The following is a 14819-nucleotide window of genomic DNA, read 5'->3' as shown; positions in this document are numbered from 1 at the left end:
TAAATGGCATACAGACAGCATGAATTTCACTGGCTCTCATTAACCTTTGAGGCTCTTTACAAGTAATTTTCTAGCCCCATATGCCACAAGAGATAAAAAATGCTCTCAGTGGTACTGTGTAAGCACTGAACTGCATCAAGTGGAACACAAGGTAGAAGAGATCCTGGATCGAGGTGCCATCCTCTCTCTCAGAAAAGATTAGTCAAAAATCCCCACAGCTCTTGCACATCAGAAGCCACTCTCCAAAAATAAGGTACGAGCCATTAGAAACTGAAGACATGGAAATATGCAAAGGCTTTCTTCTGTATGTATCCTGGGAAGAGAACATGAGATCAAGTGCCCTGGAGCCTTAGGGTATTTGGGAATTTTTTAGGTGAGAACAATCTAATATCTGGAGAAGCAGATCCCAGCAGAATGTGCAGTTACACCAGCTCTCCCTGTTCTCCTAGTCCTTCAGATAGAGAAGACCCTGGTACAATTCCCTGCAAATTCCAGCTGCACAACTAGGGATGGTTGGAACTTGAGGGATTTTGGACATGTCACCAGTCACGTAGATTGTATAGCTTTAAGCTTCATTTTCTCCCAGAAAAAAGTCCTAGAGCTTCTCAATCACTGGTATTCTTTTTACCAAAGCAGAATATTGCCAGAAATTGAAATGTAAATCAGAAATATAAATAAAGCAAATTAATTTTTAAAATGCCAGACAAAGAAAATTTACCCCTGAGAAAGCAGAGTGTGTCTCAGTGTGAAAACTAGTGTTCTTTTTCTTTAAAATTTATAATTTTATACAGATATAAAATAAATTTTACAGCACAGGCTAGCAACCTGTATTGCATGTCAAAATGAGAATATGTTTTTATACAAATCTATGGTGTCTGCCTCCACCAGTAGACATTCAACAGCACTTTTAGAATCTTAATTTAATATCAGTTGTGAATCACAAATTTTAAAGTAAGTCTGCTTTGAACGCTGATAAAAGGAGTGCTGAAGCATTGCAAAATGTGTGCAGATCCTTGTTTACAGTAGTTTTCACAAAAAGCAATAAAAAATGAACAGCTGATGTTTAGTGAATTAAATGTTACACACAAGTGGGGGTATAATAAGTGATTCTGTCACTTTAGGTAGAGCCAAGTTAGCTTATAGCAGTTGAGAATTCAGATAATAACAATTATATCTCACAAAGAAAGAAAAAGAGTCACTCCTAATTTTTTCCCTACCAGTTTAGAAACGCCTCCTTCTAGACCTTTCCTACTCTGACTACCTATTTTTTTCTTAATAAGACCCACATTTCAATAAAATAATATAGTAGCATTACTGAGTTAGAAGATGATAAAATGCAGAAATCTCTTTTTTTTCCCCCTAAAATATGCAGATGCACATTGAATGTCTCTTTTATACCCATGTCCTTTTTTGAGGCAGATTTTTTCACTAAACCTCCTCTCTCCCAAAGCAGCATCTGCTGTCACTCTGCTGTAGAGACGTGAGATTTCTGCCTCTGATCTGCTGCTGCAAAGAGCCTTCATGGCCACTCAGCTGTTCAGGAGCTCTGAGAAATGGATTCTCCAGGCTCCTGAGAAGGAAATTCCCTTTGCTGGCTCGAAGACATCGTGTCTACCCAGGACATGAACATTTCTGCAAGGCTGATTATTTCTGCCACGAGAAAATGACTGCACTCACACACTGGGCTTGGTTGGAAACTTTGTGATCGTGTCCAGAGGTGCAGAGTCCTTTCCTTAACCTCTCACTAAAGGGAAATTCTGAGTGGCTCCATTGATCAGGTCTCACTGTTCTTATTTTAACATTATTACTAATGGCCAAAACAACCCAATGCTGCTGAGAGAAACTTTGCTGGTGGTGACTTTACTGGTGGACTTCAGCCTAGACAGGGCAGTCATTTGGAAATCCAGCTGCTTCTAGAATAAATTGCCTAAAATCTTAGGCAAAATGGAAATTTTGCCAAAATATCAATTATTGAAAAGGGTGAGATTTTCCTCTGAATCTTAACTAGTAGAGAGAATTTCCTCTTAATCTCTTCACCCTTTTGAACAAGAGCCTAGGAGAAAGGAGATATTAGGAGCGTTGGGTTGAATTTTCATAGGAATTTCTGAGCACATATTAGAGGACACAAAATCACTCATGTTCACTGCCAATGTTGCTTTCTAGGGAAAATTTTGATGAAGAAGAATTTTCAAGCAAGTGCTCAAAACACTTTTCTTGGAAATCTGTAGGACATGGAGATGCAGCCCCTCTGACAGCAAAAGTGAGCAGTGGTACCTTAGAGGAATATTTTCTGTCTGCAATACAATTAGTATTACACACATATAATCCATTTTTTTTCATGTTTCATTCTGCCCCTATGGGTCATTTTCCACTGTCTGACTCCAAAGTGAGTGGTTTAACCCCAGCTGGCAGCCAAACCCCACAGAGCTGCTCACTCACCCCAGCCCTAGTGGGATAGGGGACAAAATTGGATGAGTGAGAAATCTTGTGTGCTGAGATAAAGACAGTATAATAGGGCAGAAAAGGAGGAGAAGGAGAAGGAGAAGGAGAAGGAGAAGGAGAAGGAGAAGGAGAAGGAGAAGGAGAAGGAGAAGGAGAAGGAGAAGGAGAAGGAGAAGGAGAAGGAGAAGAATTCCAATAATAAAAGAATTAAACTATACAAGTTTCATTGTGCAATTGCTCCCCCCTTGCTGACCACTGCCCAGCGAGTTCCCAGGCAGTGTCCCCCAGCCAGCTTTGTTTTTAATATTCTGAATATATGGTCTGGAATGTCCCTCTGGCCCGTTGGGGTCAGCTGTCCTGGCTGTGTCCCCTCCAGGCTCCTTGTGCCCCCCAAGCCTCCTCATTGGCACAGCATGAGAATCTGAGATGTCTTTCACTTAGCAGAAACACTTCTTAGCAACAGCTGAAAACATCAGTGTGTTACCAACATCATTCTGATCCTGAATCCAAAACACAGCACTGTAGCAGCCACGAGGAAGAAAATTAACTCTATCCCAGCAGAAATCTGGAAAACACACTTCTCTAATATTTTTTTTCAGCTTTCAAGTGCATTCAAACGAGGTTCTGCAGCATGAAAAGCATGAACCTCAGCCCAAAAATGTTGTTAATGTTAGCTTACACCCTTCTTATGGCAACCAGGCCCTTGAGACAGAATTTCCTACTTGTCAACTCCTTATTCCTGCTCACCCTCTTTTGTGGCCAACAGAGAGATAACCCACAGGGTATGGGAATGTGTTAAAAACACTGAGAAGAAAACAAAATGCTGCTTCCCAGAAAAAAATCTACAGAAATTTAGGTGTAAGGCTCTCACATGAGAATATTATTCTGCAACTGACACTATTTTTTCTGAGGATTTTTTTAAGGAGCCTCAAGATTTTACTGAACCTTCTTCCATGTATGCCATTAAGCCTACCCCCTTTGGATTTTTTAGCAAACACTTCAGCTTCTTCTACCTCAGGGTAGCATTTGAAAGGATTGCACTCTCCTCTGATGCATAGGGATGGGCAACAACAACAAGCTACATAAATATACCATCCTCCACAGGAGTGTCATAGGATGCTGTTCAATTGATCACAATAAAATTAGTGTCATTGATTCAGAAAAGTTAAAAGCAGCAGCCTACCTACCTATCCATCAGGCTGTAATCACCACTGCAAGCTGGCATTGGTACAGGAAATTAAAGGACATAAGAAACAACTTTGGTTTAAATAACACAGGCTGGGAATGCCAGAGAGCTGTAGCTGAGGGGCATAATTACAAAATGCTCTGTCTCAAGAGTTTCATCTAGGCAAGGCAAGCAACCTGCTGATCCAGGCTATAATGGCCAGTAGGGTTGGACAATAAAAGAAGATTTGTAAAACATCCATGCACTGGATTGTAACATCCAGATCCTGAAAACACAGGGAGGGTGGTCTGTGTGCTACCAGGAGTCCACATCAATGACATCTGTGAGGTGAAGGTTGAACTTTCCTTAGGGTTAACTTACAAAGGGACACTCTGGCTTGCTCACTACAGAAGCAATGAAGCACATACCACAGACACAGCAAAAATTAAAAAACCAAACCCCTGTTTTGGTAGGAGTCCCTAAATGTTCCTGCTTAGGTGACATCTTAAGTCTAAGATTGCAGAAATCAAGATGAAAAGTTTACAGCTGATGTCTTCGACACATGGCTAATTCCTGGGGAATGGAAATCATCCTGGTGGTCAGAAATGGAACCCCCAAGGTGAGGTTTGAAAGCCTGGCAGCCTTTGAAGGACAGACAATGCCCATGGCCTCCATGGCTGGTTGATGTGCACAGCAGACTCTTCCTCAACCTGCCTCATCCTGCTAAAGCCCTCAGACCACAAAAGAGAGGCTTAGATTTCCTTTAGTCCACAGACCTGAGTATTTTCCCTGCACTTTCTTTATTTTCTCCTTTCCCTTGACTCTGAGGGAGGAGACTGTAGTCAAATGGAAGATTATGCTGTGGGGAGCAAAGATCCTTGGACTAACATTTGCTCTTACCCAAAAAATGAAACTACCCATTCTAAACCAGGAAAATATTTTAAAAATGAATGTTTTAAGGGTAACTGGGCATGTGGGAGAAAGGGGCCAAAAGCCAACAGCACTTCAGTCAAAGCTATTGATGTCAGTGGGTGCTTGATGTGCCTGAAAATCACAGGTTTTTCTCCTTCCCCTGATCTTTCTTGTTTTGTAATATTAAAGACTAATCACCGTTAGAGTGTCTGACTTACAATTCCCCACTAATTACCATCCAAATGCCAAAATCTGACTTGCAGTGGCATTCTTTGTCTTGGATAGGTCTCACCAGGAGCCCCCAGCAGCTGTCACTCCTAACATCCAAATGGACAGAGAGAATTTGAAGGACATTTTTAAGAACAAGGGAAGGGGTGCCAATGGTCTGAAATGACAGAAGTGCAAGCAAATTGAACCATATGCTGCAGGGGAAAAAAAAAAAAAAAAGCAATTATGACAAAGAAAAGAAATTCTCGGAATAAAGAGCAACATCAACCAAGAGCTGAAGCTGGAGGAGAAAAGAGGAGGTGCCTCTGAGCAGGCTTGCTCACAGGCTCAGAGCACCCACTGACCTGTGCATGCTGCTGACTTGTATCCAGGAAAAGTTTCATACTTCCCCACTGGCTGCTTGCTCAGGCAAATGGAAAAGCTGTGGGTTCAGCCCACGACATCAGAGCAGAGAAGGGAACAACTCCCTCTCCTGCTCTGTGCCTTGTCCAGGCTCCTGCTGCAGCCAGGCAAGCCAGCTCCTATTTCTTCTGGCTCAATCCAGTGGCCAGGCTTCTGTTGGACCCTCTGTCTAACTCACCAAACAAAATGTAGGGCAGTAATTTATCATCATAAACATAATAGTAGATTACTGCCTAATGAAGGCTGTAGCCTCTAGTAAGTCTGCTTGTCTCATGTGGCTGATGAGCTTATTACAGCTTTGGCTAAGAGGTAATATTACCCCTCCTTAAGAATTGAGTGGATTTGGATTTAATCCCTACTGCTGCTGTTTGACCAGAGACATGATCTTCCAAACACACCACTGATCCCTAGGAATGGGGACTGTTATTATTGTTCCTAAACGGGTATAATTCCTCAAGTCATGCCCATGGCCCCTGTAGCACCTTTGAGGTGTTGTACTTGCTTTTTGTTTGTTTAACACACTCAAGTAAGAGACTTCCTCATCATGAGCAGACCATCCTCACTCTCCTGTCACTGTAACCAGCTCAGAGTAAGTGGAAAATCTTATGTGATTTACATTAGAATCTAGGTAAATTCATTTAAGGTGTGCTGCATAGCCTGAAGGTTTGAAACAAATTCACTAGTGTTGCTTGATAATCTGGGATGTAATTATGTTTTTAGCTCTAGTAGTTTAAGCAACACAGTTCTTTCCAAAATACCCTTGCTTTGGCGACATTTGGAGAGGACACATTTGGAAACTGTCCCCTCGTTCACTCAAACAACTTTTACAGCCTCTCCCACCTGTCAGTCCAGCTGTGCCACATCAGGCTGCCTTTGGTGAGGGTAATGCACACACCAATCCCATCAGGCAAGTGCCAAAGCTCCCAATATCCCATTCCTGGAATGGACCCATTCCTGCAGCAAGTTAAACACTGCCTGACCATGAGCTGCCTGACAAAGCTGGGTAGTCCTGACATGATTTGCAACCAGGGCTTTCTCCCGAAGATTTTCTCCCTTCTCCAAAAGTTCTTGTTTCTATTGTACTCCGTTCCTTGTAAACACAAAACAAATTCTTGCAGTACATCAAGGGGGAAAATGCAGTCAGAGAAACAAAATGAAAAACAACAAAAAAGTTCTGTCGGATTAAATGAAGAAAAGTCAAATTTCAGGTATTGCTGTTGCTCGCCAGGAGTGTCTATGTGCACACCCCACTCATCCACGGACTGCACCTCTGAAATGCCAAACCTCCAAGCCAAGACAGCTCTTCTCACCCTCATTGTCCAGCATCCAGGACAGTATGGCCTGGATCTAGGCCCTTCTTATGGAAAACAACTTAACAACAACAACTAATAATAACACAGATAAAAGTTGAGGCAACTTAGAGCTGCAGTGGTCCTGATTGCCAGCAGCAGAATAAGAGAGTCAACTGTGGGCACTTTTCCCTGGTGCAGCTCCCCAGTTTCTGGTGCAGTTGGGGTTGTGTTGCTGGATGCTGTTTGACATATTCTGGCAGACATAAATTTTTCCAGGCTCTCTCCTGCCAAGTTCTGGGTGAGAGCTGCAGCAGCACTGGTGGAGGCAGCCGATAGCAGCTCCCCTCCTCAGCACGGAGCATGTTTCTTCTCTACCCTTCAGGGGTGTGATAAGCCTTTACAAGGGGCTTTAAATCACTGCGTGGAGGATGCATAAAGGCAAAGGAATGTTACTACAGCTCAGCGAGATCAAAGTGCTGCATTGCTGTACGTGTAACGAGGGCGCTGGGAGGAGGCTGATGTGGAGAAACTGCCACAAAAACACTGCTCTGGTGCTCATGGAGACTATGAAAACAGGCATCTCATGCAATTTTACATGTGGGTATTAATTACCTTAGTAAAATGCCACAACACAGATGAAAACAAAAGGGCTTGTTGGTTGTTTTGGTTTTGTTTTGTTGGTTTTTTTTCTGCTAATGCCTTAGAAAGAGTGAGGAGTGACATAAAAACTTTGAGGAGCGCTACAACACGTGGTCATTCCTTCATCCCTTATGTGCAACGAGCTCAGTGACAGAATTTACCAAATCACAGAGAATCTTGCCCCACAGTGTACATTATTTTAATGTATCCTGTCAAGAAAAATCAAGGTCATAGTGAGAATAAAGGTAGCTAAAGTTTCTATAGCAACAATTACTAGGATGCAGTTGCCAAAGGTGCTTTCTTGTTGTTCCTGAAGTAGATTTACTGGCTGCTTTTTCCTTCCTGTTCACTAGTCTTTTTTGGTAATATCAGTACAGACATGATGCAAATATGCTTTCCTCGTCAGTATTATCTTGTAGACTATTCCTGCCCATGAGCTGAATGCACAGGACATGTGTAAGGGGAAAAAAAATTAAACAGTCTGACCTTGAGATCCAAAGAGGACACAACTGACTTAAACATGTACACTTTTCTAAAAAGCCAGCTCCTTGTTGTAATTGCAAATGAAAAAGTGAAAGGAAAGAACTTAAGTTTCTCTTTTGTGTCTGCTTGTTTACTTTGTACATTGACAGCATCTTGTCTCTTTCTCCTAATGGACAAATTTCCTTGCTGTTTCTATTGCTCAGCCAAACCTTCAGGCAGGAGGGGAAATAAAAACATCAGCCTAAGCACAACAGAAAAACATCCTTGTGAAATTGCAGCGGGGTGAAAGTGGAAAGAGCTGAAATCTTCCTTTCTCACAGACAGATCTCACAGATAATTCCATGCTGCTGCAGCCCCATAAAAGTCTGTACTCAGTGGGGAAGCAGGGGACTCTGCAGTGCTGGTCACCTCACCAAAGTGACTGGTTAAATGTCACCAAGAAGGGACAAGCTGGAATTGCACGGGAGGGTTGGTGTGGCCTGACAGGGACGTGTTCCACACTGGGAATCTGCTCTGCTGGTGGTGGTGTGCTCCAGCAGGATGCCTCGTTGGATCTGAAGGTGGGACCAGGAGGGAAGACATGTAGGATGTGTGTTTATTATTTATTTATTATTTATTAATTTATTTATTTATTTGTAGGAAGTGTGTGGTGGTGCCTGCTGTCACCTGCTGCTCTGCAGCCTTCACAAATCCTGCTCCACTTGATGCCAGGACTTGATTTCACTAAGGAAAGAGCAGTTTCCACCTCCTGCTCACACCTAAGATCTCCCAAGCATTTCATCATTGTACTGGATCTTTACTGCACCTTCTCTGAGGCTGAAACAAGGTGTTCAACATTGGATAAGATATATACTGGGGATTAAATTGAAAAACAAAAGAATTTGCAATCCCTTTTTAAAATCAGACTATCTGAGCTTTCTCCATTTATTTTAAACAGATCAAATAGAAGATGCTGAAATTGCAAAGAGAAACAATTTGTGTATATCCCAGTGCAGCCACATCCAAAAGAACTACTAAATGTAACCTCCAAATGCATCTAAAAACATTAACAACTGCAAATACACTCCTTTTTGTTGTTGTTTGCTTTTTAAGGGAGCCTTACTGTTAGCATTGCTCCCAGTCTGACCAACCTGTGACACACAGAGCAAAGCATTTTTCTATAATAGGAGTTAGTTGTGAAACACCAAGCTCGTGTCACTTTGAGCCAAAGAATATCTTTGATCACAATCATTTGATTTTCTCTCTTCTCCAAAAGTTACTTCTTGTTTCTATTGTAGTGTGTCGTTGTAAGCACAAAACAAATTCTTGCAGTACATCAACGGGGGAAATACACTTGGATAAACAAAATGAAGAGCAACAAAAAAGTTCTGTCTGATTAAATGAAGAAAAGTCAAATTTCAGGTATCAAGAAGAAGGTTTCTGAGGCATCACATGGGAAACCCCACAGACAGATTAGCCCTTGTGCACCTAAGAAATTTGCCATCTCCCTGACATTCCTACCATGTCTCTGCAGCATGGTTTTTAAAGTAGATTCTTGAGGTTGCTTGAGCATATCTAAAAATGCAAATAAATGGTTTTTTTTCTTGCCTCTGCCAGGTCAAGTACTAGAGACATGTTTGCTGCAGCTGAGTGACATACATCTATTCAAATCCCTTCTGAACTGGAATCAATATTAGCTAGATCCATTACCTCCTGCTTTATTGGCAGCTTGGGTGCTTGTTCAGAAAACAGTCCCTCCTAGTAATGTAATAAAGCCCCCACCTTGGAGATAATTAGATTGCCTGTGATATAGAATCCACTGATGATCATTTCCCTGCTGATTTTGGCTTGCTACTCCAGCTCAGGTTGCAGTCTCCATCACTACATGCTCTTACATTAGACCACTTGAGTCTCATCACCTAACAATTGCCATAGCAGATTTATTTGGATTTTTTTTTTAACTCTTCCATAATAACAGCAACCAGACAAACCTCAGAGTGTCATTAACATGCTTTTAAAAATGCACTGAAATGGCTTTTTCAATTACATCAAGATTTAATATCCTGGCCACAACACAGATATCCCTCACTCTAACAACAAATCCTTCCAGGAGAGAACACATGACACCACCCTTCCCTGAATTTCCTTTGGGTCCCCAGTGTATCCCAGAGGCTGATGAATTCAAACTGTGAGCAAAAGCACATTCCATAAATGCTATGAACATTCAAACATGGCCTTGCTAATTCAAGAGTCCTCACTTGTCATGAATGTCATTACTAATAAATGAGGGAAGCACAGCCTCATGCATCTATTTCCTCCTATGTCCCCTCCCTTGTTCCCGTGGTGCAACCTGCCCCAGAAGGTCCCAAGCATGCAGATTTTGGTTCAGTGTTGAACATTCTTGCTCTTGGCTTCAATCATTGAAGGGTGAGAGAAAACAAATCCGCTTGTTTGATACGTCAGCCTGTACATGATGCTCTCCCTGTCCCAACAGGTGGGAACACATGACTTTGAGCATCCCCTGGGGCCTGAGGATCATCTTTCTAATTATCCTCATGTCTTTAAACAACGGCAGTGGATGTCTGGCACCAACTCTGTGCAATGTATAGCAGATGAGACAGCACTTGCTAATCCTGAGCTAAAAAAACTCAGTCTAAGTAGGAATATTTATTACCCGTTTTTAGGCATTTAAACTCAAACATTACCCAGTGGTATTAAATACTTAACTAAAACAGCAAAAGTTTGAAGAGGAAAGAAACGAGGCATGAAGGGAAAGTTGGTTTCCCTTGATGTCACAAGCACTGACAGTTTTGATGTTTTCATATCAAAACAAGTACCAGAACACTCAGTTTGAAGGTGTCATTTTCGTCCTCTTATACTCAAGAGCTGCAAGTTCTCCCCTGGCTGTTTCAGGCTGTAACTCTCTAGTGGGCACAGTGCCTCACCAGAGGTTTTCTCCAGTCATGGCTTTTTGCAATTTACTAACTTTCATGGGAAGGACAGAGGGTGGGTTTGCTCATTTGCCTTGCTAGAAACTAACCCTTGAATCCACACAGGCTGCCACTATATAAATACTCTGTGGATATTGGATTGGTATTTAACTTCCCACCAGCTGAACAATTCCAAAGCAGTGGTAACCAACTCTTTCAGCATTGCCCATGAGCAGCAGCTTTCCACCATCACAGCTCAAGCCATCAGCAAGAACAATGAATATTCCATGACACACAAAATATTGTTTCTGTGCAGAGCACTTGTTTCTCCCAATACTATTGCCTATTGGTTTACAAAGGCTGAGGTTCACCAGCACAAGGGAGGTTGCCAAATCCTGGGATTCCCGGGAAACATCCCAACAGTCTTGGAGTTCTGCCTGAGCCTGGATAAACACAATGTATTACAATCAACAAAGGCCCTAATTAATGGATGCTGACATTGTACCTCCCGAGGAACAAACAAAGGGGAAAGCATGGCCCTCTGCCCAAGGATCTGAGAGTCTAACTCAGGCTGGCAACACGGATCAGACACACCAGGCCTGCAGAGGGAAGGCTGACACGGAGCTTTCCCTTTGTCTTATGTCAATACAGATACAGGCAGTGGCAGCAGAAAGTTAAACATCTCTCCCCGGGACTTGAGGGCTTTTCTTGTCTTTTTGTCCACAAGCAAGTTCAGATTTTATCTTCCTTCATCTCCCTGCTGCCTCCCTGCACACACATGCCTTCTTTTCTCATTAAATTCTTCCTAAATGAAACCTTTTTTTTTTTTTTTTGTTCTACCAGCTCAGAACATCTCCCTCCAGATGCAGATATCTCACCTCCTCCCCTCTCTTGGCCTTAGAACCCACCTCCCTGGTTCAAATGCTCTCACATATTTGGCTCAAAAGCCCCTCTGCCCCGCTCCTCCAAGGTATTTTCCACCTTTTCCTACTGCTCCCAACAGCCTGCAATCTTTGCATGGCTTATAATCTCCTCTGACCACAGAAGATCCCATCTCTTCCCATCCTATCTGAGCTCTTCCACTTCCATCAAGATCATGAGAATCTGTCAGATAAAATCACACACTCTGACAGTGCACTTGGACCCTGGGGATGGGAAGCAGGAGGAACCATTGGCATCTATGGATGGCAGGGATATGAACAAAGTCCTTTATGCAGAGGATGTTAGTACACCCTCGGATCTCTTCATTGTCTATACAATGAGAAATGAAATACATGTAGTATACAAGCAAATCAAGTGCAAGTGTAGACCACAATTCCAATCTGAGCACCTTCCCACTTCCAAAACATGCTATTTTTGGGACATTTGTTGGTTTGTTTATCTTCCTTTGCAAAAGCCAGGAATTCATCATCAGTTTAAATCCCTCCAGGTGTTCTGTTTCCATTCCTGTTTCATTTCCCTTAAAATACTCACCACTCAGCCAAAACCTTACTTACTTTTCATAATTTTTTTTTACTGAGAAATTCAAATGTATTGAAAAAGAACTGTAATAAGGCCCCTAAAGATTTTAAACCTGAATAAGTGACACACAGAAACTTCTCTTCCCTGCAGTTGAGAAAATTGTATTGCTATGCACAATATTATCATTATCCTCTCTACTATTATGCCTAGACACAAGGAAGTTGAAATATCTACTTCATGCTGGTGAAAAGTGGACAGAACTAGAGGAAAATGTAGTAATAATAGTAATAATAATAAAGGCAACAAAACCAGACCAGAATTGAAGATATTTTGAAAGTACTTACCCAGCATCACTGCTGTTGCCACACAGTAACACATCTTCTGTACCGTTTTTTATGAAATAGTTCACTGCAATAGAAATAGAGAAATGGCTTTTTAATAAACACATTCTGGGAACGATAACATTCAAAAATATCATCCACCAACCGGCATATTCTATTGGGACAGCAACTGAGAGATGAATGAAATGCTTTTGCTTTGTTTTGCTAATTTTAACTTCTATTAAGTGGAAAAATAGATATATTTTTCCAAGTCATTGTAAGCACTTGTTCTTTGTATTCCAGATCTGACCAGTTGAATAAAGTGACAAAGGGCTGTGGGCAATGTTTTCCGGAAATTGTATCCAGCCCTGTCCCTTTGTTCAAACCAAGAACATTGTTACTAAATTCTGTAAATGTAATGAAACCAAACCATGCGCTAGCCTGTAACTTTTAGTCTCTACGCTGATGAGACACATATTAATTGAAGTTTGTGGCAGAAATTACTGACTCATAGGTTAAAAACGTAACCAGCTATAACTCAGAATGTAATAATATTAACAAAGCAGCCCACTCCCTCAGTCTGGTGGATTCTGCTCAGCAAAGAAAACACACAGTATAAAGCCAAAGCAACAGAAATACACCCAGTTAAAGATCAAACAAACAAGGAAGTATTCACAAAGACAAATATTTATCACTGTAGTCATCTGTAACAGCAATGGAGAGAGACAGACACTTCTCAAGGGAGCCTCAGAAGAGCAAGCTAAATTTAAGTGCTGTGGATCATTCCCCGGTTGACTATCAATAAGGCTTAAGGAAATTAGCATCTCCAGGCTAATGAGAGACTTTGCAAACACACTTCTTCTTCTCTCCCCAGCCAGCCAAGTCTAACATGCAGAGTAACAGAACAGTAGGCCAATTTCTTCTCAAAAGGATAAGCAAAATCAGAGCTCCAGAGGGATCGTGAAGAAACGATGTTCTAAGGAGCATCTCTAAAACCCTGGATGGTGGCAGGGAAGAACAGACAAAACCATTGCTCTAGAAACATGAAAAATGCAGAACAGAGGAGTGCAGCTCACACAGGAAGGGTAAATAACATGGTGTGCTTTGGTGCAGCAGAGGACGTGGTCCCCTCTTGACCAAGACATGATGGTGGCAGCCTTGCCTGGTAAGGCTCTGTGAGCAGAGGGGCCTTTGCAGATGCTGCTCACATGAGGTTCTCCATTCCAGGCTAACCCTCTGTTGTGAAATATTTTAAAAATCAAGAGTGACAGCTTATCCAGGCGGGCTATGCAGAGAATGCTCCATGGCTCAACCACTGAACAGATGTGCTGTGGCTTTCTCAGTAAGCTGCGGGCAGGGGAAAAGCCCTGCTCTGCTGCATGCCAAGAGGGAATTACTGCCCAGGAGCTTGTGGTTACAGGGCACGTGATGGTGTTCACAAGTTATCAGAGCACAGATCCTGCTCAGGTTGGGTGCTTTTCCACTTTGTCTGGTCATGTGGGCATTCTACAGAAACCCCTTCTGTGACAGCAGCACTCGGGACTGAGGCTGGTTGAGGATTGGTGATCAATCATCACAGAACAGGGAAAGATGCCACATCTGCATCACCTTTCACCTCCAGTTCTGCTGGGCAAGGACTTGTGCTTTGCTCAGGACAAGTGGTATCTTATTTAGGACACACAGAGCCAGTGGCATAAACACACCAGACCACTTTCTCCCTGAGCTAGATGGTCTTTAAGGTCCTATATCCAACAAAAACCATTCTATGAGTCTAGGTTTGGTTGAAATTCTGAAGCACAGTGTTGGTTGCAAACCAAAATGACATCTCCTGTCAGCCAAATCAGAAGACAAGAACAGAGTCTGAGCACAGGATTAAGGAGAACAAGGATTCTCCGTGTGCAAACAAGAAATCTGAAATCTCGAGAACAGACAAAATTCTGTTATCTCCTGCTGACTTAAGCATTTACATTTCTAAAACAAGCAGCAAGGCAGGTGCCAAAGAGCCCCATGAAATGCAGGCTGAGGATCTGGTGTGCAGATCCTGCTGGGAGGGCACATCTTCACCATGGGCTCTGTGCAAGGCAGTGCCACAGCCACCGTGACAAACCTCGGGCTGAGGAAGAGGCAAACTCCCGATTCCCCACTGATAAATGAGAGGGGGATTAGAGCTTTACACCCAAGGAGACAAATTGCTGTGTTATCAAAAATGTGCACAACAATCAATCTTTCCTTCAAAGCCCGTTGGTTTGGATTTCAATCAAGCCTGCTGGGCAATCAGAGAGCTGCAAGAAGCAAGCAGGCGTCCCTCGTGCTTTGAAGAATGAACAACCTTGGTGCCACATTAACCCACGGCCTCCCTCAGCTTCCCATCAGTTAACTCCAACGTGGGCAAGGCTCTAGGAACTCCTTTTTCATGCAGAGCAGGATTTTCCCTCTGAAAACTGCTCAAATTGAGCAATGCCACCTGAAAACACAATGATTTTTCATTGCCTTGGAAGATTGCAATTAATTTTTGTTTTGTTTTTCAATGAAAAAATTCAGCTTGTGAGTGGGAAAAAAATAGAAA

At 42.4% G+C, this 14819-nt stretch overlaps 1 protein-coding gene across 4 annotated transcripts in view; it reads right to left on the bottom strand.

Moving 5' to 3' along the window:
• LOC106851629 (sodium channel protein type 5 subunit alpha-like) overlaps positions 1–14819 on the bottom strand; it is a 212447-nt gene that overhangs the window by 122393 nt on the left and 75235 nt on the right. For all 4 annotated transcript variants that reach the window (XM_088157284.1, XM_088157211.1, XM_088157355.1 and 1 more), the window contains exon 8: positions 12278–12341. In XM_088157284.1, coding sequence (XP_088013410.1) covers positions 12278–12341 — 64 coding nt within the window. The remainder of the gene's footprint in view (positions 1–12277; positions 12342–14819) is intronic.

The sequence above is a fragment of the Sturnus vulgaris genome, chromosome 1 (genome assembly GCF_052056855.1).
Source record: "Sturnus vulgaris isolate bStuVul1 chromosome 1, bStuVul1.hap1, whole genome shotgun sequence".
Classification (NCBI taxonomy): Eukaryota; Metazoa; Chordata; class Aves; order Passeriformes; family Sturnidae; genus Sturnus; species Sturnus vulgaris.
Note: the sequence above shows the minus strand (reverse complement) of the source record. Positions and strands in the feature narration are given on the sequence as shown.